General features: G+C 44.9%; 1 protein-coding gene across 1 annotated transcript in view; it reads right to left on the bottom strand.

Moving 5' to 3' along the window:
* Positions 1 to 2,013: 2,013 nt before the first annotated feature.
* NDUFA7 (NADH:ubiquinone oxidoreductase subunit A7) overlaps positions 2,014 to 20,963 on the bottom strand; it is a 38,904-nt gene continuing 19,954 nt past the window's right edge. Inside the window, exons 3-4 of the mRNA XM_073561145.1 lie at positions 14,617 to 14,766; positions 2,014 to 2,177 (exon numbers count right to left, since the gene is read on the bottom strand). Of these exons, the coding sequence (XP_073417246.1) occupies positions 2,081 to 2,177; positions 14,617 to 14,766 (247 nt within the window). The 3' untranslated portion in view covers positions 2,014 to 2,080. The remainder of the gene's footprint in view (positions 2,178 to 14,616; positions 14,767 to 20,963) is intronic.

Genomic DNA, 20,963 nt, shown 5'->3' with positions numbered 1-20,963 from the left:
CCACAATACCTAAAGTGGTGGTATTGGTCTGAATTAATTCTTACAGTGGTTACCCCCACATGTAATTATTTTTTGACGTACCATGGGTCTGCAAATCCTTTTCATTATATTATCTACCATCTATATTCAGGTTGGTTAGAGTACTGAACCAGTTTTGAGTGTCGAAACAGACTTTCGTGAATTTGTGTGCCTTTTCTTTGTTTTGTTTTTTTTTCCACACTTTCACTGTGGGACGTGTATAGTTTTTATTTTGATCACTGGTCTCATACAATGTATGAGAGCAGTGTCTCAATGACACTGCCTGAAAGACTCAAAAAGCTGGATCTCACAGGCCACTGTATCCATCATCGCGGGGGTCCAATGCTTACTAAGGGGGCCTTGTGACCCCCCCCCTTGTAACAAATTAAACACCACTGTTGCAATTGACTTAATCGGCCCTTATCGGTTGCAAAAGCGTCCGAGGCCGATAAAGCTGACACCGGAGTCGCTGTACTCCTATTCCTCAGCGCCATTAAAAAGTGGTGCTGAGGAATAAGTACCCTTAACTATTGCCAATAATAGGTGCATTGGCGGTCGTTAGGGGGTTGAAAACAAAAAAATAATTATTTGGAAAAATTACAAATCACACAGCTACCCAACTTCCTTGTTGCTGGGGTTCGGCTATATGGAGTATGACACTAACAGTCAGTGGTCTTGAATACCGTATTTTTCCGACCATAAGGTGCACTTTTTTCCCCAAAAATTTTTTTGGGAAAGTGGGGGGTGCGCCTTATGGTCGCAATATACTAACCTCCGGGGCTCTGTGGTGAGGTGGTGCAGCGGGCGGGGCTCTGCGGTGCGGTGGTGGCAGCGGGCGGGGCTCCGGTGCAGGGGCGGCGGCTCCGCCGGCATTTCCTCGTAGCCCGGAGGCCCCCGCACATCCATTGCTGGCCTCCATGTTGCGGTGGCCTCCGGGAACATGGAAGCCGGCCGCCGGTCCAGGGACGGCGCATGCGCAGGTTCAGATCTCGTCCCGAGATCTCGGGGGACGAGATTCATCTGAACCTGCGCATGCGCCGTCCCCAGACCGGTGGCCATCTTCCCGGCGTCCATGTTCCCGGAGGCCAGCAAGGGATGTGCGGGGGCCTCCGGGCTGCGAGGAAATGCCGGCGGTGCCGCCGCCCCTGCACCGAAGCACAGCCCGCCGCCACCACCGCACAGCCCACCTGCCCCAGCTCAGCACAGCCCACCTGCCCCAGCACAGCTGCCCCACCACAGAGCCGCCACCTCACGAGCCTGGACCACTGAATGACCCCTTTGACTACTCCACCTGTGCCGGATCCCTTCCCAGGTAAGCTGAATTCGGACTGTAAGACGGACCCCCATTTGACACATTATTTTTTTCCCTATTTTTCTTCTAAAAATTGGGGTGCGGCTTATGGTCCGCTGTGTCTTATAGTCCGAAAAATACGGTATATATTTGATATTCAAGCACACTGACAGTCAGTGTGTCATACTCCATTATGAAAGTATATATATTAAAATTATACTAGATTATAAGTATTACAATCCTGTATAATGTGTCACGAAAAAGTAATCTCCAAACCAATGGCATACAGTGGGTACGCAAAGTATTCAGACCCCTTTACATTTTTCACTCTGTTTCATTACAGCCATTTGGTAAATTAAAAAAAATTCTTTTTTTTCTCATTAATGTACACTCTGCACCCCACCTTTACTGAAAAAACAAATGTAGAAATTTTTGCAAATTTATTAAAAAAGAAAAACTGAAATATCACATGGTCATAGGTATTCAGACCCTTTGCTCAGTATTGAGTAGAAGCACCCTATGTTGAAGCATTCCAATTATTGCTACATAAAGTGACAATGGTCAGATTTAAAACGTTTGGCCCTTTAAAGTTTACCAAAATTGGTATCACCAACAACCTAAACTATAAAAACTCCAATGCACTTACCCAACACGATAAATATTGAGGGGGGAGAAGTAATTAATCAACTTACAAAATGTAAAAATAGGCTTCAATTTTTTTATTTCCATTATTATGATACAATAGTTGAAGTCACTTTGTCCAAGCTCCATTCACAGGTAGGGCTCATCACGTGTCAACATCAGCTTAGGAGGACAAGTTCCTGGTGTTACAGGCTTCTTTAATTCTTTTGCAACAGGTACATCAGAGCTATAAAAACAGTGTAAAAGTTAGATACAAATGCATAGTAGTTTTCTCCCAAAACACATTACCAAAAATATATATTAGACTGCTCGCTCGCTATGAATAACAGATATTATTTGTATAAAAAAGGTGTAATCAGTTCATATTACAGATGAGCAAAATCAATCAATTTGCAGGACCCTGGTTCAGCATCCAGCACCGTATTCCATGACCACTGGATGTGGAAGCTCCGAACTGTCTCCTACTTTATGTTACCCGAGGATCTGCTTTCGATTAGCCCCCAGGTTTGATGTCATGTGTGCGTAATGAGGCAATAATGACCGTGTGCCAAGAAGGCTAATAAAAAAAACACAAGTCGTGCATGCCAGAAGGTAGGAGGTAGTTTGCAAGGTGTGCCACGGAATACTGACCTGGCCGCTGGACCAGGGTCCTGTGAATTAATTCATTTTTACTTCCCATCATGAAAATACATTAAATGTGTAGGATTTTAGGATTAATCAGTACATTTTTCCATGCCAACTCTTCCGCTTTACTTCACAGCTTTTGCATATTGAGGCATAAAAGAGAAGACAGTTGAGGGTTTATCCACACATAGCGTTAAGGGTTATACATCTACAGTCATGGCCAAAAGTTTTGAGAATGACACAAATATATTTTCACATGATCTGCTGCCCTCTGGTTTTTATGTGTGTTTGTCAGATGTTTTTATCACATACAGAAATATAATTGCAATCATATTATGAGTAACAAAAGGTTATATTGACAGTTAGAATGAATTAATGCAGCAAGTCAATATTATTTGCAGTGTTGACCCTTCTTCAGGACCTCAGCAATTCTCCCTGGCATGCTCTCAATCAACTTAAGGATCAAATCCTGACTGATAGCAGTCCATTCTTGCAAAATCAATGCTTTTGTCTGAATTTGAAGGTTTTTGTTTGTCCACCCGTCTCTTGATGATTGACCACAAGTTCTCAATGGGATTAAGATCTGGGGAGTTTCCAGGCCATGGTCCCAAAATCTCTATGTTTTGTTCCCTGAGCCATTTAGTTATCACCTTTGCTTTATGGCAAGGTGCTCTATCATGTTGAAAAAGGCATTGTTGATCGCCAAACTGCTCTTGGACGGTTGGGAGAAGTTGCTCTTGGAGGACATTCTGGTACCATGCTTTATTCATGGCTGTGTTTTTAGGCAAGACTGAGAGAGAGCCCATTCCCTTGGCTGAGAAGCAACCTCACACATGAATGGTTTCAGGATGCTTGACAGTTGGCATGAGACAAGACTGGTGGTAGCGCTCACCTGGTCTTCTCCGAATAAGCAGTTTTCCAGATGTCCCAAACAATCGAAAAGGGGATTCATCAGAGAAAATGACTTTACCCCAGTCCTCAGCAGTCCACTCCCTGTACCTCTTGCAGAATATCAGTCTGTCCATGATGTTTTTTCTGGAGAGAAGTGGCTTCTTTGCTGCCCTCCTTGAGACCAGGCCTTGCTCCAAGAGTCTCCGCCTCACAGTGTGTGCAGATGCACTCACACCTGCCTGCTGCCATTCCTGAGCAAGCTCTGCACTGCTGGTAGCCCGATCCCGCAGCTGAAACACTTTTAAGAGACGGTCCAGGCGCTTGCTGGTCTTTCTTGGGCGCCCTGGAGCCTTTTTGGCAACAAGGGAACCTCTCTCCTTGAAGTTCTTGATGATGCGATAGATTGTTGACTGAGGTGCAATCTTTCTAGCTGCGATACTCTTCCCTGTTAGGCCATTTTTGTGCAGTGCAATGATGACTGCACGTGTTTCTTTAGAGATAACCATGGTTAACAGAAGAGAAACAATGATGCCAAGCACCAGCCTCCTTTTAAAGTGTCCAGTGGTGTCATTCTTACTTAATCAAGACAGATTGATCTCCAGCCCTGTCCTCATCAACACCCACACCTGTGTTAATGGAGCAATCACTGAAACGATGTTAGCTGGTCCTTTTAAAGGTAGGGCTGCAATGATGTTGAAATGTGTTTTGGGGGATAAAGTTAATTTTCTAGGCAAATATTGACTTTGCAAGTAATTGCTGTTAAGCTGATCACTCTTTATAACATTCTGGAGTATATGCAAATTGCCATTAGAAAAAATGAAGCAGTAGACTTTGTAAAAATTAATATTTGTGTCATTCTCTAAACTTTTGGCCATGACTGTATATATAAAAAACAAAAACCCCCAAACACACACACACCTAAAAATCACATACAGTTTTACCGTGATCATCTGCAAAAACCAGATGGGGAAAAAAATGTAAAAACCCACACAAACATATGAAGTGATTTCTGGTTTGTTTTTCATCCATAGGCCAATTTGCAAGTCTATATGCTCCCTACAAACCAGGTTGTGAGGTTACACACCATAGGAGTGCAGAAAAAGTAAAAGCAAATAGCCACAAATAAAGAAGAGATTAAAGGGCATGGTGGCCACCATCACATCACAATAAACCGTGAAATGGCAATTTTGACAATGTTATAGAACTGCAAAAAAAGGGGCTCTCTAAGGCCAGTTTAACAGTTAATTTATAGCGCAGGTGCTGGGTGATGAATACTCCTATCAACTGCTCCTGCTCTCACTGTTATTAGCAGCAGCAGGTGTAGGCTGATGGGAGTAATAGCTCCATGAGCCACTGCCTGTTCTCTGTCATCCCTTGACTATAACTCATCATTCTACCCTGCTCGTGCGGATTGCCGGCAGAGCAGGGGACAATGAGAACGGTCTTCAGCAACCGGCATGGGGAACAGCGCTTACTGTAGCGCTGCTTCTCAGGCGCCGGTATGTCTCACTGCATGACATCCCTGTGTGTCATCCGTGAGCGGGGCTTTTGCGGCTCATGCTGCCGGAATAAAAGACAAGTCAATGTGCTTTGGCACGGACATATGGTCCGTGGAAACACACTCACATGTGCACAGACTCATTCACTTGAATGGGTCTACGTGTGTAAGTGATTCCATTAAGTGTGAAAACTTGCCACACGTGTAGGACACACTGACATCTGAAAGAGGTCTTAGCTCAGTGATGGCGAACCTTTTGGAGACTGAGTGCCCAAACTGCAATCCAAAACCCTCTTATTCAAGTGACCTGAATACTGAGGTTTTAGATTAGGACACCTCATAAATTAGCACGCTATACAGTCAATATAAAAAAAAAGATTGTAAGTGCTGCACTCAAAGCCTAAAGGGTACTTCACACATAGCGAGATCGCTGAAACGGCAAAGGTTTTGTCACGCAAGTGACCTCGCCAGCGATCTCGCTACGTGTGACACATAGCGGCGACCGCCCCCCCCGCTGTGATATCGTGCACGAATGTCCTAGGCCATTTTCTGATCATTGGCGTCCCGCTGGCCAGCGCACATCGCTGTGTTTGACGCCATAACGATGAGCGACTTCGTTGGCAACTCAGAACTCAGGCGCGATTTTGCTTTGTCTTTTCAACGCCCCCTCAGCTCCAATTGGTGGTCTCAAACTAGGATTTTTGTAGCATTTCCTTTTATAGGTCAGCTATCAAATATATGCAATCATAACATTTAACATGTACAGTTATAATAATCGCGTGTTGCCGTGTCAGTGACTGTGGATCCATGAATAAATAGTGCACTAGCGACTCAGACGGGGACGCTGAAGCAAACCACGTAGTGATAGTGCAGTAGTGGCCACTAATCAGAGCAGAGGGGCGTGGAAAAGGCAACGCTGAAGCACACCTATCAAGGTCTGAGTCGTCTGAATAGCTGCTGTGTGACAAGGTCCCAATGATCGCCGAGGTCGTTATACGGATCGCTGTATCGTTGCTGCGTCATTGAGTAGATCTGCCTGTTTGGCAGCTTACTAGCGACCATGTAGCGATGTACCAGCGATCCTTACCAGGTCGTATCGTTGTCGGGATCGCTGGAGCGTCGCTATGTGTAACGAGACCCTAAGATACCAGCCACCGGATGGCAGTGGAGGTCTGTTCTTGAGAATGGAGAGGAGCTTTAATCAAAAGTAAAAAATTGTTTGTTTTTACAACCTCTTTGCAACTGTAACCCTTTATCAGGATGAGAACAAACCCTTTAAGGCAGGGATATCTAACTCAAATACACAGAGGGTCAAAGTTAAAAGCTTGCAGAAAGTTGCAAGCCAACCTTGATATTTGTTAAAGAAAAACTACCTCAATTGTAGACATTTTTTTTATCAAATAAAATGATTAACATTTGGAATTATAGTGAAATTTAATATGTTAAGTAAAATCAGTAAAAAGCATATGACCCATTGGCCTAATTTAAATATGTAACAACAAGGGATAAAAAAAAACCTTGAATAAAGCAGATAATAAAGTATGATGCAAACAAAAGTGCTCCCAAACACAGTATGATTCCCCCACAGTGAACTCCTCCACACGCACAGTATGATGACCCTACCTATACCCCCCTCCCTCAGTTCCCCCCACAAAGAATGGTGACCCCATCACAGTATGATTCTCCAACTGTAATCCCCAACAGCCCTCCATACAGTATAATGGGCACATAAAGTTCTCCATACAGTAAAATGGCTCTACACAGATCTCCATACAGTATAATGGCTACACATAGTCCTCCATACAGTTTATTGGCCTCAAATAGTGCTACATACTGTACAATGGCCCCAAGTGATGCTCCATACTGTATAATGGCGTCACATTATAAAAAAAAAATATATATACCGTAAATATTCGTGTATAAGCTGACCCGAGTATAAGCAGAGGCACCTAATTTTGCCACGAAAAACTGGTAAAACTTATTGACTCGAGTATAAGCCGGGTATGCATTGTCCCCTACTCCCCATCCCTATCCCTGTATGTATTCCCCCCATGAGAAAAGCATAAAAAAAAAAAAAATTACAAAACCCCCCCCCCCCCCCAAAAAAAAAAAAAACTTACCTTTCCTGCACCATCTTGTTTGTTTATGTGCCAGCAGCATCTGCGGCTGAGCGATCACGTTTCCCCGCTCATTAAGGTTATGAACATTAACCTCTCTCCACTCCCATAGGCGTGAAGAGTAGGGTTGATCAAATGGCTTCGGAAAAAACCTTATCTGAATAGCTATAGCGCTTACCAAATAGCTGCCTTGAGAACCCGGATACCTGGAGCGCTCCTGATAATCAGCTGTTCGGCACAGCAGCTGCATGTGTTGCTGCTGTGAGACAGTCACAACATATGCATGGAGAGCCTGTGTGTTGTGACTATCACACAGCCGCAACACATGCAGCTGCGGCGACGAACAGAGTCCTGTTCTACAGAATCAGGATTTTGCTGCGGATTTTCAGGGTTTTTTCACCACCCAATCATGTCAATCGGTAAAGAACGCTGAAAAACACATGAAAGAAGTGACATGCTCTATTGTGCAAAAAACCAAAGCACAAAATACTGATTACCAATAAAACCAATGTGTGTCCATGAGATTTCTGAACTCTCGTAGACATAGCTGGTACTGTAAAACGCAGCTGAAAATTTCCATTAAAAAAAAGCCTAGCAAGAACAGTAATTGCTGCGGGTTTGACGCTGCGTACTTGTGCAGCGTCCAACCTGCAGCGGCCAGATGTTACAGCATAGTGGATAGGATTTCTAGAAATCTCATGCCCACTTGTATCCAGAGACGCCCACAGATCACCCGCGGAGACGGACATGCGGCATGTGCAAAAGAGCGCCACATGTCAATTTCTCTTGTGGAGACGCGAATGTATTGAATGCGGTGAATCTGCACGGTTATTATTATTTATATAGCACCATTGGTTCCATGGTGCTGTACATGAGAAGGGGTTACATACAAAATACAAATATCACTTAAAGCAAGCAACTAACAATCACAGACTGATATAGAGGGGAGAGAGGTCCCTGCCCTTTCGGGCTTACATTCTACAGGATGGTGGGGAAGGAGACAGTAGGTTGGGGGGGGTGCAGCAGCTCGAGTGATGGTGAGGAGGTGGCTCCAGTAGTGGTGAGGAGGCAGCGGGGTCATTGCAGGCTGTAAGCTTTCCTGAAGAGGTGGGTTTTCAGGTTCCATCTGAAGGATCCGAGTGTGGTTGATAGCCGGACGTGTTGGGGCAGGGAATTCCAGAGGATGGGGGCTATTCGGGAGAAGTCTTGGAGGCGGTTGGGTGAGGAGCGGATAAGTGTGGAGGAGAGAAGGAGGTCTTGGGAGGACCGGAGATTCCTTGAGGGAAGGTATCTGGAGATTAGTTCAGAAATGTATGAAGGAGACAGGTTGTAGATGGCCTTGTAGGTCAGTATTAGTAATTTGAACTGGATACGCTGAGGGAATGGGAGCCAGTGAAGAGATTTGCAGAGGGAAGAAGTGGAGGAGTAGCGAGGAGAGAGATTAGTCGGGCGGCAGAGTTGAGAATGGACTGGAGAGGTGCAAGAGTGTTAGCAGGGAGGCCACTGAAAAGGATGTTGCAATAGTCGAGGCGGGAGATGAGGGCATGCACAGCATTTTAGTAGATTGAGGGTTGAGGAAGGAATGGATTCTGGAAATATTTGAGCTGGAGGCGACAGTAGGTGGAGAGAGCTTGGATGTGCGGTTTGAAGGACAGGGCAGAGTCAAGGGTTACTCCGAGGCAGCGGACCTCCGGTACGGGGGAAAGCGTGATGTTGTCAATTGTTATAGAAAGGTCGGGTAAGGAAGATCTGTGAGATGGGGGAAATATGATCAGTTCAGATTTGTCCACATTGAGTTTGAGGAAACGAGAGGAGAAGGAGGATATGCCGGATAGACACTCCGGGATTCTGGAGAGCAGAGAAGTGATGTCTGGGCCAGAGAGGTAGATCTGAGTATCATCGACATAAAGGTGGTACTGGAATCCGTGGGACTTTATGAGTTGCCCCAGATCAAGTGTGTAGATTGAGAAGAGTAGGGGTCCTAGAACAGAGCCTTGGGGGACTCCAACAGAGAAAGGGTGGGATGAGGCGTTAGTGTGGGAGTGGGAGACGCTGAATGTGCGGTTGGAAAGGTATGAGGAGATCCAGGATAGGGCGAGGTCTTTGATGCCAAAAGGAGGAGAGGATCTGTAGTAGGAGGCAGTGGTCAACTGTGTCGAAAGCAGAGGACAGGTCTAGAAGCAGGAGTACAGAGTATTGTCCGTTAGCTTTGGCTGTATGTAGGTCGTTGGTAATTTTGGTCAGGGCTGTCTCAGTGGAATGATGGGGGCGGAAGCCAGATTGTAGATTGTCAAAGAGCAAGTTAGATGAGAGGTGGGAGGAAAGTTCAGTGTGGACATGCTGCTCCAGGAGTTTAGAAGCGAATGGGAGCAGCGATATTGGGCGATAGCTGGAAGTGGCTGTTGGATCGAGGGTTGGCTTTTTAAGGATATGTGTGATTGTGGCATATTTGAAAGCAGAAGTGAAGGTACCAGAAGTTAGTGATAAGTTGAACAGGTGGGTTAGGGATGGGATAAGTGTGATGTTGGGGAGGAGGTGGGATGGGGTCAAGTGCACAGGTTGTGATGTGCGATTTGGAGAAGAGGTGATTAAGCTCCTCTTCAGTGATGTTGGAGAGAGAGGTTATGGGGTTTGGGCATTGGTCTGGTATACAAAGGGGTTGAGGTGGTTGGGCAATAAACACTTGCCATGTTTGGTCTATCTTGTTTGTGTGGTGTGCGGCAAAGTCCTCGGCAGAGATTAGGGAAGTCGGAGGTGGCAGTGGTGGGCGGAGGAGGGAGTTAAAAGTATTGAACTGTTTGGGGTTGTGGGATAAGGAAGATACAAGGGAGGTAAAGAAGGCCTGTTTAGCAGAGGTGAGAGCTGATTTGAATGCAAGTGTTGCTTGTTTGAGTGCAGTTAAGTCGTCTTGCAAATGTGTTTTCTTCCAGCGCCATTCTACAATTCTGGATGCTTGCCGAAGCTTTTTAGTGGTGTTATTGTGCCAGGGTTGTCTATTGGTTCGTCGCACTCTGTTATGCATGACAGGGGCGACTGAGTCGATGGCTGATGCAAGAGTGGCATTGTAGAAACTAGTGTCAGTGTCGTGGAGTGAAGCTATGGAGGACAGTGGTAGAATAGAGTCAGAGAGTGTGCGAGTGTCTAGATGTGCGAGGTTTCTGCGGGGGTGCGCGTGCTGCTGGACGTGGTTGTCAGGTGAGGAGGACAGGGATGAGAAAGTGAGTAGATGGTGGTCAGATAAAGGGAGAGGGGAGGTGGTGAAGTTAGAAAGAGAGCAGAGGCGGGTGAAGACCAGGTCTAATGTATGTCCATCTGTGTGGGTGGCTGAGGAGGACCACTGAGTAAGTCCAAAGGATGAATAAAGGGACAGGAGTTTAGAGGCTGCCGACTGGTGGGTGTCAATGGGGATGTTGAAGTCACCCATGATGATGGTGGGAATGTCAGCAGAGAGAAAGTGAAGGAGTCAGGTAGAGAGTTGGTCAATAAAGGAAGTGGTCGGGCCTGGAGGTCGGTATATGACGGCCACTTGGAGGTTGAAGGGAGAATAGATGCAGATGGAGTGGACTTCAAAAGAGGGGAGGACAAGGGAGGGAAGAGGTGGGACTGGGCTGAAGGTGCAGTTGGAAGAAAGGAGAAGGCCCACTCCTCTGCCATGTCTGTTGCCAGGGCGAGGAGTGTGGGTAAAGTGGAGGCCGCCGTAACATAGCGCCATAGCGCAGCAGCGGAGGCGGTGTCGGAGGGTGTCAGCCATGTTTCGGTGAGGCCAAGGAAGGAAAAGTTACGAGAGGTAAAGAGGTCATGAATCACATGGAGTTTATTGCAGACGGAGCGGTTCAGTGAACACATGCAGGCTCATCTGTGTTCAATAGATGGCAGCACTTTGCATGCAGCGAATATACACTGCATCTAACACGCTGCTAGTTCTGGATCGTGGGCACCCGGCCTTATACTGTTCATTTGATTTTGATGATACAAACAATTGTATAGAAAAGCAATGATTTTATACCATCTTTGCCGACCGTCCAAAAAAGAATGGAATGCTGTGTAAAGTGCAAAGAATACATAAATGCAATGATTTGGAAATCTCTTTATTCACAACAGAACATAGAACACAGATCAAATGTTGAAAGTTACATAGGTTTCAGTTTCATTGGAAAAAAATTATTCATTTGGAAGAGACTGATGGCAGCAACACATTTTAAAAAGTTGGGACAGGGTTAACAAATGGCAGGAAAAGCAAATGGTATTAGGGCTCATACTCACATGCAAGAAACTCGGACGAGTCTCGCACGTCAATACCCAGCACTGCCGCCGGCACTCGGACCGGAACGTGCGGCCGCATAGAAATACATGCAGCTGAAGGCACTGATCCGAGTGCCGGCGGCAATGCCGGGTATTGACGTGCGAGACTCGTCCGAGTTTCTCACATGTGAATATGAGCCCTAAATGAAAAAACTGGAGGGCAATTTTACTACTCTGTCACATAATTGTGTATAATAAGCTTGTTTAAAGGAGGCAGAGCCTCTCAGAAGCAAAGATGGTTAGTGGTTCAGAAATCTGAACAACTTCATCTAAAAATTGTGGAACACTTAAAGGGAATCTGTCACCTCATTTTTCCAATACGAGTTGCGGCCACCGCCATCAGAGGCTTATCTACAGCATTCTGTAATGCTGTAGATAAGCCCCTAATGTAATCTGAAAGAAAAACGAGTTAGATTATACTCACCCGGGGGTCTGGTCCGGTCCGATGGGTGTCGCGGTCCGGTCCAGCGCCTCCCATCTTCTGGCGATGATGTCCTCCTCCTTACTTCTTACCTCTCCCAACTTTTTGAGATCTGTTGTTGCCATCAAATGCTAGACAAGTTAATTTTTATTAAAAATGAATCTTATGATCTGTGTTTCATATTCTGTTGTGCATACAATCTGGCTGTAAGAGGCTTCCAAGTCATTGCATTCTTGTTTTTTTAACATTAGCATACCCTTTTGCAATTGGGGTTGTAGGTAGGGATATAGTCATTGTGCAGTATTCTTAATTGCTATTGGTATGGTCGATATTTCTTGATACTGGTTTGCAGCATTGTTCACAATAATGGCATTTCTTACAGGGTATTTAGACAGTACCTGTGTAACCACCATGATCCGGCTATCCATCACTAATTTACAAGTCAGCTATAGAAGGATATACCGGCATATAGTGTCAAGGGGTTAAAGGGAAGGTGCCACGATTTTTATATTAATAATTATTGATTGTATATTCAGTTATTTTAATACAAAAATTAAAATTTATCACTTTTTAAGTTTATTAATTTTTATTTCAGTCACTGGGGACTGCCATTTGCATTTGTGGGTGTGTAAGTGTCTGAGCATATCACTTACATACCTCAGGTAAGGCAGCCCCTAGCTGCTCCCCCTGCCTCTAGCTGTGACCTGGGCACAGTCTCTGGGCTGTCCAGGTCACAGCTGTGGGAGGAAATTGGCGCCATCTTACACTGCTGGCTGCACATTGCCCCAGTCATCGCCCACACTGCTCGGTGCATGTGATGACAGGAGCTGCCAGGGGGCGGAGGTATGGGTGAGGTGAATATCTGCAGCGGGAAGAGGTGATCGCAGCCTACCATTAGGACCTGCATAGGTTTTTTTTTCTTCACATTACTGGGTTAGTAATGGGGGTGTCTGATAGACAACTCTCCATTACCAACACCAAGGCTTGATGGCGGATGTGATTTTGACAATTCACAGCTGACATCAACCCCAACTACCATTATGTTGATTGCCACCATACCAGGACAATCGGGAAGAGCTAAGCAAAGAATTGGCACATCTAATGTAGTGTGCCACTTCAGGAGCAGCTGTGGGCTGGTATTTTTTAGGTTGGAAAGGGCCAAATAACCAGGGACCTTCCCAACCTGATATCAGCCCACAGCTGACTGCTTTACTTTGGCTGGCTATCAAAAAAAAAAAGGTTACCCCCAGATCATTTTTTTCATTTATTTATTAGGGTAAACACTCTTTTGTTCCACATGAAAGGCAATAAGGGGTGCAAGTTTATATTATGCAGAAGAGGACGGGTGGGGGTCACACATTAGATACTGTATATCTAATCCCACCCTGTGTGATACACTCTAAGCTCAATATCTAATCCCATCATGTAAGAAACTACATTGAGCCCTATATCTAATCCCAACGTGTCTTACTTTAAGAGTATCTAATCACATATGGGAAACACTTCTCGTATCTAACCCCAGTTTACGATCCAGTAAGCAGCACTAACAGAATCTGTGCCATTGTCAGTCCTCTGTAACAGTCTATTTGTTAGCATCACTGGCAGTCACCAACAAAATGGCTCAGCACCGTGATCCTAAACACCCATAAGGGAAGGGGAGACATCACACATGTGAGCAGATTCAGTCCACATTTACTGTAGTCTTAATGTGAGCAAGTTACACTAGGTTTTCATGGCAAATTTCAACAGCTGCTCCCCCTAGTGTCTAAAAGTTGAAATGCCAACATGATTTTTTTTTTTTTTTTTTTTTTAAAAGGCACCTTCTCTTTTAGGCTGTGTGCCCACGTAGCGATTTTTAAGCGTTTTTGCCGCGATTTTCGGCGCGAAAACGTTTAAAAATCGTGTACAGAACGCACCCCATGCATTCCTATGGCATTCCGCACATGCTGTGCTAATGCTGCGCTTTTTTCCGCGGCGGAATCGCATCACAGAAAAAAATCGCAGCATGCTCATTCTTTTGTGCGGAATCGCAAAGAATTGCCGCGATTCCGCAGCCATAGGAATGCATGAGAACCGCTTACTTCCCGCATGTGGCTATGCCCACCATGCGGGAAGTGAAGCGTCTCATGTGCGGTTGGTACCCACGGTGTGGAGGAGAGGAGACTGTCCTCCAGGCCCTGGGTACCATACCCCTGTGAAGAAAAAGAATAAAAAAAAAAAAAATCAAAAAAAAAAAAATCGGGGTATATTTACCTTCCGGCGTCCCGCGCTGCATTCCTGGCCTAAGCGTTCCCAGTAATGCCTTGCGGCACGGTCCAGTGATGACGTGGTCTCGCGAGATCGCTATAGCAACGCGAGACTACGTCATCACAGGTCTCGCAAGGCATTACTGGGAACGCTGTGGCCCGGGAATGCAGCGCGGGACGCCGGAAGGTAAATATACCCCGATTTTTTTAATTTTTTTTAGCATTTTAACATTCTTTTACTATTGATGCCGCATAGGCGGCCTCACTAGTAAAAACCTGGTCACACTTGTCAAACACTATGTTTGACGAGTGTGACCAACCTGTCAATCACTTTCCAAGCGATGCTTCAAATCGCTTGGAAAGTGCTTGAATATCGCACACGAAAATCGCGATCATAATCGCGGTAAAATCGCGTGGAAAAAAAAACGCGCGATTTCTGGGAAGGAGTCCGGTTTTTGGTGTGCGTTTTAACACGCACCGTGGGCACATAGCCTAAATTAGGTTATTAATAGTTACAGCAATTAAAAAAATTTATTGTATTAGTGGAAAATAATGACTCAACTAACCTGGATGAAGATTCTCCAGACACCAGAGCCTTTTGTGACAGCATAACGATAGTAGGTGGTAAAGTTTCTCTCCGCCCATCTCGGGTGCAGTAGTAATTGTTAGCAAACTTGTGACTTGGACCCCCTGGAAGATGTGGTAGAGGCTGAGTCCTAGTTGAGAATTACATATCTTTACTACATGAAACTTCTGTGTACAGGCCTTATGATAAGAAATTGGTTAGTGACGACATAAGTAACACTTCGCTATTTCCCAGTACAATCTAATCTTATTCAAGGGAACCTGACATTACAAAAAAAAAAATAAAAAAACAAAGACTTAATATTCACCTGAAGCCACAGTATTAAACATGTGCAGCTTTCTAATTGGAAGTGCAGCTGCAGGAAGAAAATTAAGTTACATTCTCCCTGAATCCACTTACTTCCAGTCATCGGGGTGGCACAGAGCTAATAGTTCAGAAGTCAGTATATGAGCATGTTGTGTATCAGCCTCCAAGCACAAGCGATGTAGCAGGATGTCATTCACTGAATACAATTTTTTGTGTATTCAGTTAAAAGGCCCCAAAAAGAAGTGGGGGACAAGCAGCAAAACCAAAGACAAATATGAGGATAGTGTCCAGCTCTTCTCCCTGTGCCCACCTCAGCATGTCTAACCCTACAATTTGATTCCAAAGCATGGTCTTGCACTTATTCTTAAGCTGGCCATATGCATTAAATAGCTGATGGCCGGACAATGCTTTGGCCTACTGCCATCTCAGCCAACTTTCCCATACACAGGAGCTCTCAGTTAGCCAAGCACTCCTGTCTTCTCTATGATAAAGTTGATGACCAACATATTGGCTAGTCAGAACCTGAGCATCCAACTGATATTATCACTTCCTCCAGCTCTAGTAGGGCAATCTCCTATGCATCCAAGCGTTTTATAGTCCATCATGAAAGACGCAAGTCATTATTCAGAGTTCTGGGTATTGAATAAGAAAGTCACCAAGAGGAGGGTGGATCAAAAGAGAAACTTATTAAATAGAGAGGAAGTCTTTTCATGGGACCTGTCACCCTCATGGACTGAATGCATGCAGAGAGATTATGTTCCATTATTGATTTCTAAGTATGGAACTTTTGTTTATATCATTTGGCATATACAGTGGGGAAAAAAGTATTTAGTCAGCCACCAATTGAGCAAGTTCTCCCACTTAAAAAGATGAGAGAGGCCTGTAATTGACATCATAGGCAGACCACAACTAGGACAGTCAAAATCAGAAAACAAATCCAGAAAATCATCGTGCCTGATTTGGCAAGATTTATTTTACAAATTATGGTGTAACATAAGTATTTGGTCACCTAAAAACATGCAAGATTTCTGGCTATCACAGACCTGTCACCACTTCTTTAAGAGGCTTCTCTGTCCTCCACTCATTACCTGTAGTAATAGCACCTGTTTGAACTTGTTATCAGTATAAAAGACACCTGTCCACAACCTCAAACAGTCACACTCCAAACGCCACTATGGGGAAGGCCAGAGCGCTGTCGAAGGACACCAAAAACAAAAAAGTGTATCCCAGCACCAAGCTGGGAAGATTGAATCTGCAATAGGCAAGCAGCTTGGTGTGATGAAATCAACTGTGGGAGCAATAATAAGAAAATGGAAGACATACAAAACCACTGAATCTCCCTTGATCTGGGGCACCACACAAGATTTCACCCCATGGGGTCAAAATGATTACAAGAACAGTGAGCAAAAATCACAGAAACACACGGGGGGTACCTAGTGAATGACCTGCATAGAGCTGGGACCACCATAACAAAGGCTACCATCAGTAACACACTACGCCGCCAGGGACTCAGATCCTGCAGTGCCAGACGTGCCCTGCTTAAGCCAGTACACGTCTGGGCCCGTCGGAAGTTTGCTAGAGAGCATTTGGATTATCCAAGAGTATTGGGAGAATGTCATATGGTCTGATGAAACCAAAGTAGAACTGTTTTGTAGAAACAAAACTCGTTGTGTTTTGAGGAGACAGAATGCTGTTGCATCCAAAGAACACCATACCTACTGTGAAGCATGGGTGTGGCAACATTATGCTTTGAGGCAGTTTCTCTGAAAAGGTACCAGGACGACTGATCCGTGTACATGAAAGAATGAGGCGATGTATCATGAGATTTTGAGTGCAAACCTCCTTTCATCAGCAAGGGCATTGAAGAAGAAACTTGGATGGGTCTTTCAGCATGATAATGATCCCAAGAACACTGCCAGGGCAACAAAGGAGTGGCTTCGTAGGAAGCATATGAAGGTCCTGGAGTGGCCTAGCCAGTCTTCAGATCTCCACCCCATAGAAAACCTTTGGTGGGATTTGAAAGTCCGTGTTACCCAGCGACAGGCCCAAAACATCACTGCTCTAGAGGAGATCTGCATGGAGAAATGGGCCAACATACCACCAACAGTGTGTGCCAACCTTGTGCAGACTTCCAGAAAACGTTTGACCTCTGTCATTGCCAACAAAGGATATATAACAAAATATTGAGATGAACTTTTGTTAATGAACAAATACTTATTTTTCACCATAATTTGCAAAATAAATCTTGCCAAATCAGACAAGGTGATTTTCTTTACTCATTTTGTCTCTCATACTTGTGATCTATCAATGATGTCAATTACAGGCCTCTCATCTTTTTAAGTGGGAGAACTTGCACAATTGATGGCTGACTAAATACTTTTTTTCCCCACTGTATTGTTTATTGTATTTTATTTTAATTTTTCATGCATTTTAAGTGTGTTTTTTTGTCAAATCAAATTTACATACCGTATGTTCCCAATTGATCATATGACGTGCGAGGTAATTCTCCTTGGTCATGCTAATGTTTAAATACTTTGGGTAATATAGCCTAGGTAGCTAGATAAAGGGTGCTTGTTAGTGTTTGAAATGCGTTTGTCATGATCCAGACCGGGTTTTGAGTCCTGTTTTCCCTTTTTACTGGTCTGGTCATGTCAAGAGTTAGCCTTTACCAGCCTCAGTCTGGGTTTCAGGTTGGCTATTTAACGCCGCGGCTTCCTGCAGGCAATATCAGTTATAGTTTTTGCCTAGGGCTGCTGTAGCTGACTCTGATTGCTCTGATTTGTCCTGCTGCGTTGCCGTCTGAACCAGTGTATGCTTTCCCCTACTTCCGTCTTGACTCAGTGTTTCCCTTTAGTGTGCTAACTCCCTGGTTTTGACTTGGCTTGTATCCTGACCTGCTTCTGTCTTTTGACTAATCCGCTCCTGACCGTTACTGATCCCCTTGCTTGTCTCTGACCGTGAGCTTGATAATTCCTTTGGTACTGCACTACAGTCTAGGATTTGACCAGGCTAGTTTCACTACTCTGCTGCCACCTTTGGTAGCCTTGCTGCAGTCCTGCTTCCACTGTACTGCCATCTTTTTGAGCCTGCACCTACCTGCATTGCAGAAGAGTGATAGCGTTGCTATATGAAATATCATGTGACTTTGTAACCTGATTACAAAAAAAAAAACAGGTTTTTTTTTTAATGAAGCTGGAACAATCCCCCCTTTTTACCCCTTTAGCGGCTTCCTTTACACTTGCCGTGTTTTTTTTGCGGGCCATATTGCCGTGATTTTCATGGTATTTCGCAAAATCGGGCCGCAAAAAACTTCTCGGATCACCGTTTTTCCCTGTTATAACAAATAGCAGGGGAAAAAACGGCGATCCGTAAATACAGTGTACCGCAAAAACAACTTAACGTTGTTTTTGTGGTACCACCGAGAAGCATTGCGGCAGTGTCTGTAAGCCATGAAAAATATCGAGCAAGCATGACCTTCCTACTAATATTTTCGGCCCGTTTTTACAGCCCCATAGAAATGCATTGGGGGCTGCAAAAACGGCCAGCAAAAATACGGAAAGTGTAAAAGAAGCCTTAAAGTGAGAAAAATCAGACACTTTTCATAGATTCAATTTTCAAGTAACCAAGCAAGAAGGGGGAATGAGTCTACAGGTTTCCAGGAGTTGCGCTGATGTAAAGTATACACGTGGGAAATGTTATTTATTAAGAAATTTGTGTGATACATTTCTCTGATTTAAGGGCATAAAAATTTAAAGTTTGAAAATTGCAAAATTTTAAACATTTTCGCATATTTGTTTTTTCATAAATAAACGCAAGTCATATTGAAGAAATTTTACCACTACCATGAAGTAAAATATGTCACAAAAAAGACAATCTCAGAATCAGCGGGATCCGTTAAAGTGTTCCAGAGTCATAACCTCATAAAGGGACAGTGGTCAGAATTGTAAAAATTGGCCTGGTCATTAAAGGGAATCTGCCACCCTATTTGTCGCCCATCAGCTGCCGGCACTGACATCAGGGGCTTATCTACAGCATTCTGTAATGCTGTAGATAAGCCCCAGATGTAACCTGAAAGGTAAGAAAAATGAGTTAGATTATACTCACCCAGGGTGTTTCGGGTCCGGTTTTGGTCCGATGGGTGTCGCAGTCCGGTCAGGAGCCTCCCATCTTCTAACGGTGACGTCTTCTTCTTTGATGCTTGTCGTGGCTCCTGCACAGGCGCACTGCTCTGCCTTCAACAGGGCAGACCAGCACGCCTGCGCAGGAGCCACGACAGGCATCAAAGAAGAGGAGGCACCGGACCGGACCGTGACACTCATCGGACCAAAACCGGACCCAGAACGCCCCTGGGTAAGTATAATATAACTCATTTTTTTTTTTCATCTTTCAGGTTACATCGGGGGCTTATCTACAGCATTACAGAATGCTGTAGATAAGCCCCTGATGTCAGTGCAGGCAACTGATAGGCGAAAAATAGGGTGACAGATTCCTTTTAAGCTACAAAATGGCTGTCATTAAGGGGTTAAAAACAACCTGATGCGTTTCTGGCCCTTAGTCAGTGCCCTTAGTTTTAAGTACAGTGCCTTGCGAAAGTAATTGGCCCCCTGGAACTTTTCAACCTTTTCCCACATATCATGCTTCAAACAAATTTTAAATTTTTGTGGAAATTAAAAAACTGAAAAGTGGGGCGTGCAATATTATTTGGCCCCTTTAACTTAGGCCTCTTTCACACATCAGGTTTTCGCCGTCAGGCGCGATCCGGCGCTTTTGACAAAAACCGGATCCGGCGAAATGCAATGCCGGATCCGGTTTCCCCCCCATTGACTTGCATTAGAGCCGGATCGAGCCGGATGGCCATGCGTTTCATCCGGTTTTCGCCGGATCCGGCAATGTGTCGCGATCCGGCATCTGGAAAAAACGGCTACTGTAACGTTTTTTGTCTCCGTTACCTATGAGCGCCGCAATGCGCCTGATCCGGCAACAGCCGGATCCGTTTTTTTTGGTCTGAGCATGCTCAGTAGCCCTGCCCACAAGACATATATAAAAGCAAGACAGTGGGACCCTCAGCCACACCCAACATGCCACCCAAGCCAAGAACCAGGAGCAGGAGAAGGCAGGAGACATCTGCAGCAGCACCATCAGCACCACCACCACCACCCCAAATGGAGCAGCATGCTGAACAACGGGAGGGGAGTCCAGCAGCAGATGAGAGACGGTAATTATCAAATCCCCCATTCCTCCAAACTAGGGCCATGGAATATCAAGATATTCATTGGCCCTTTGTTTCTCTTTATTCAACAGCCGCCCAAGAGATGCAGCAGCAGCAGCAATGGCAGCAGCAGGAACACCACCCACAGCCATGGAGTCTGGCCAGCAGGAAGACAGCACATCTTCTTCTGGGAGCCCTCCCTCGCATCGTCAGCGTTTGACGGTAAGTTTTTATTTCCAAAATCCATCATCTCTGTAATATATGTCTATTCATTGCCTTTTATTTCAAAACAGGAATCACAAGATGAAGAGGAGCTCCCAGAAGAAGAAGGAAGGGGTGGACAGACACCTGGAGTGGGCTCACAATTGGTAAGTTTTTTGCATCAAACGCAGAAACACAACATCACACTACACACAACACATAGAAAACAATGTTCTGCAGACCACACACAGCAAACAAATGCCTACATCCAAAGACATAACATTTTTTGTTTTCTTCTCTAGTCTTCCCAATCTGGTGCTCGGCCAAGAGGTCCTCGCAGTGCCTCCCAGGGTCGTCGGCGACAGCAACGCGGCGGTCACCAGCGTGTAAGTATAAATATTTTTGCTTTGTTTTTTTGCACTTTTTATTTCATTTCTTTTGTGGAGGCAAATTATGTTATTTTTGTCTTTTTCTTTAACAGCCTTCACAGCGTGCTCCCGACTCTGACGGTGAGGATGGAGGAATCGATGTGGACCACCTCATCGATCTCGTCAGAGAAAGGGAGCTGCTCTGGAATATGGCTGACCGCCGCCACGCTGACCTTATCGTTA

Source organism: Dendrobates tinctorius, unplaced genomic scaffold (assembly GCF_039654945.1).
Source record: "Dendrobates tinctorius isolate UK_male_01 unplaced genomic scaffold, ASM3965494v1 ptg000314l, whole genome shotgun sequence".
Taxonomy (NCBI): Eukaryota; Metazoa; Chordata; class Amphibia; order Anura; family Dendrobatidae; genus Dendrobates; species Dendrobates tinctorius.
Note: the sequence above shows the minus strand (reverse complement) of the source record. Positions and strands in the feature narration are given on the sequence as shown.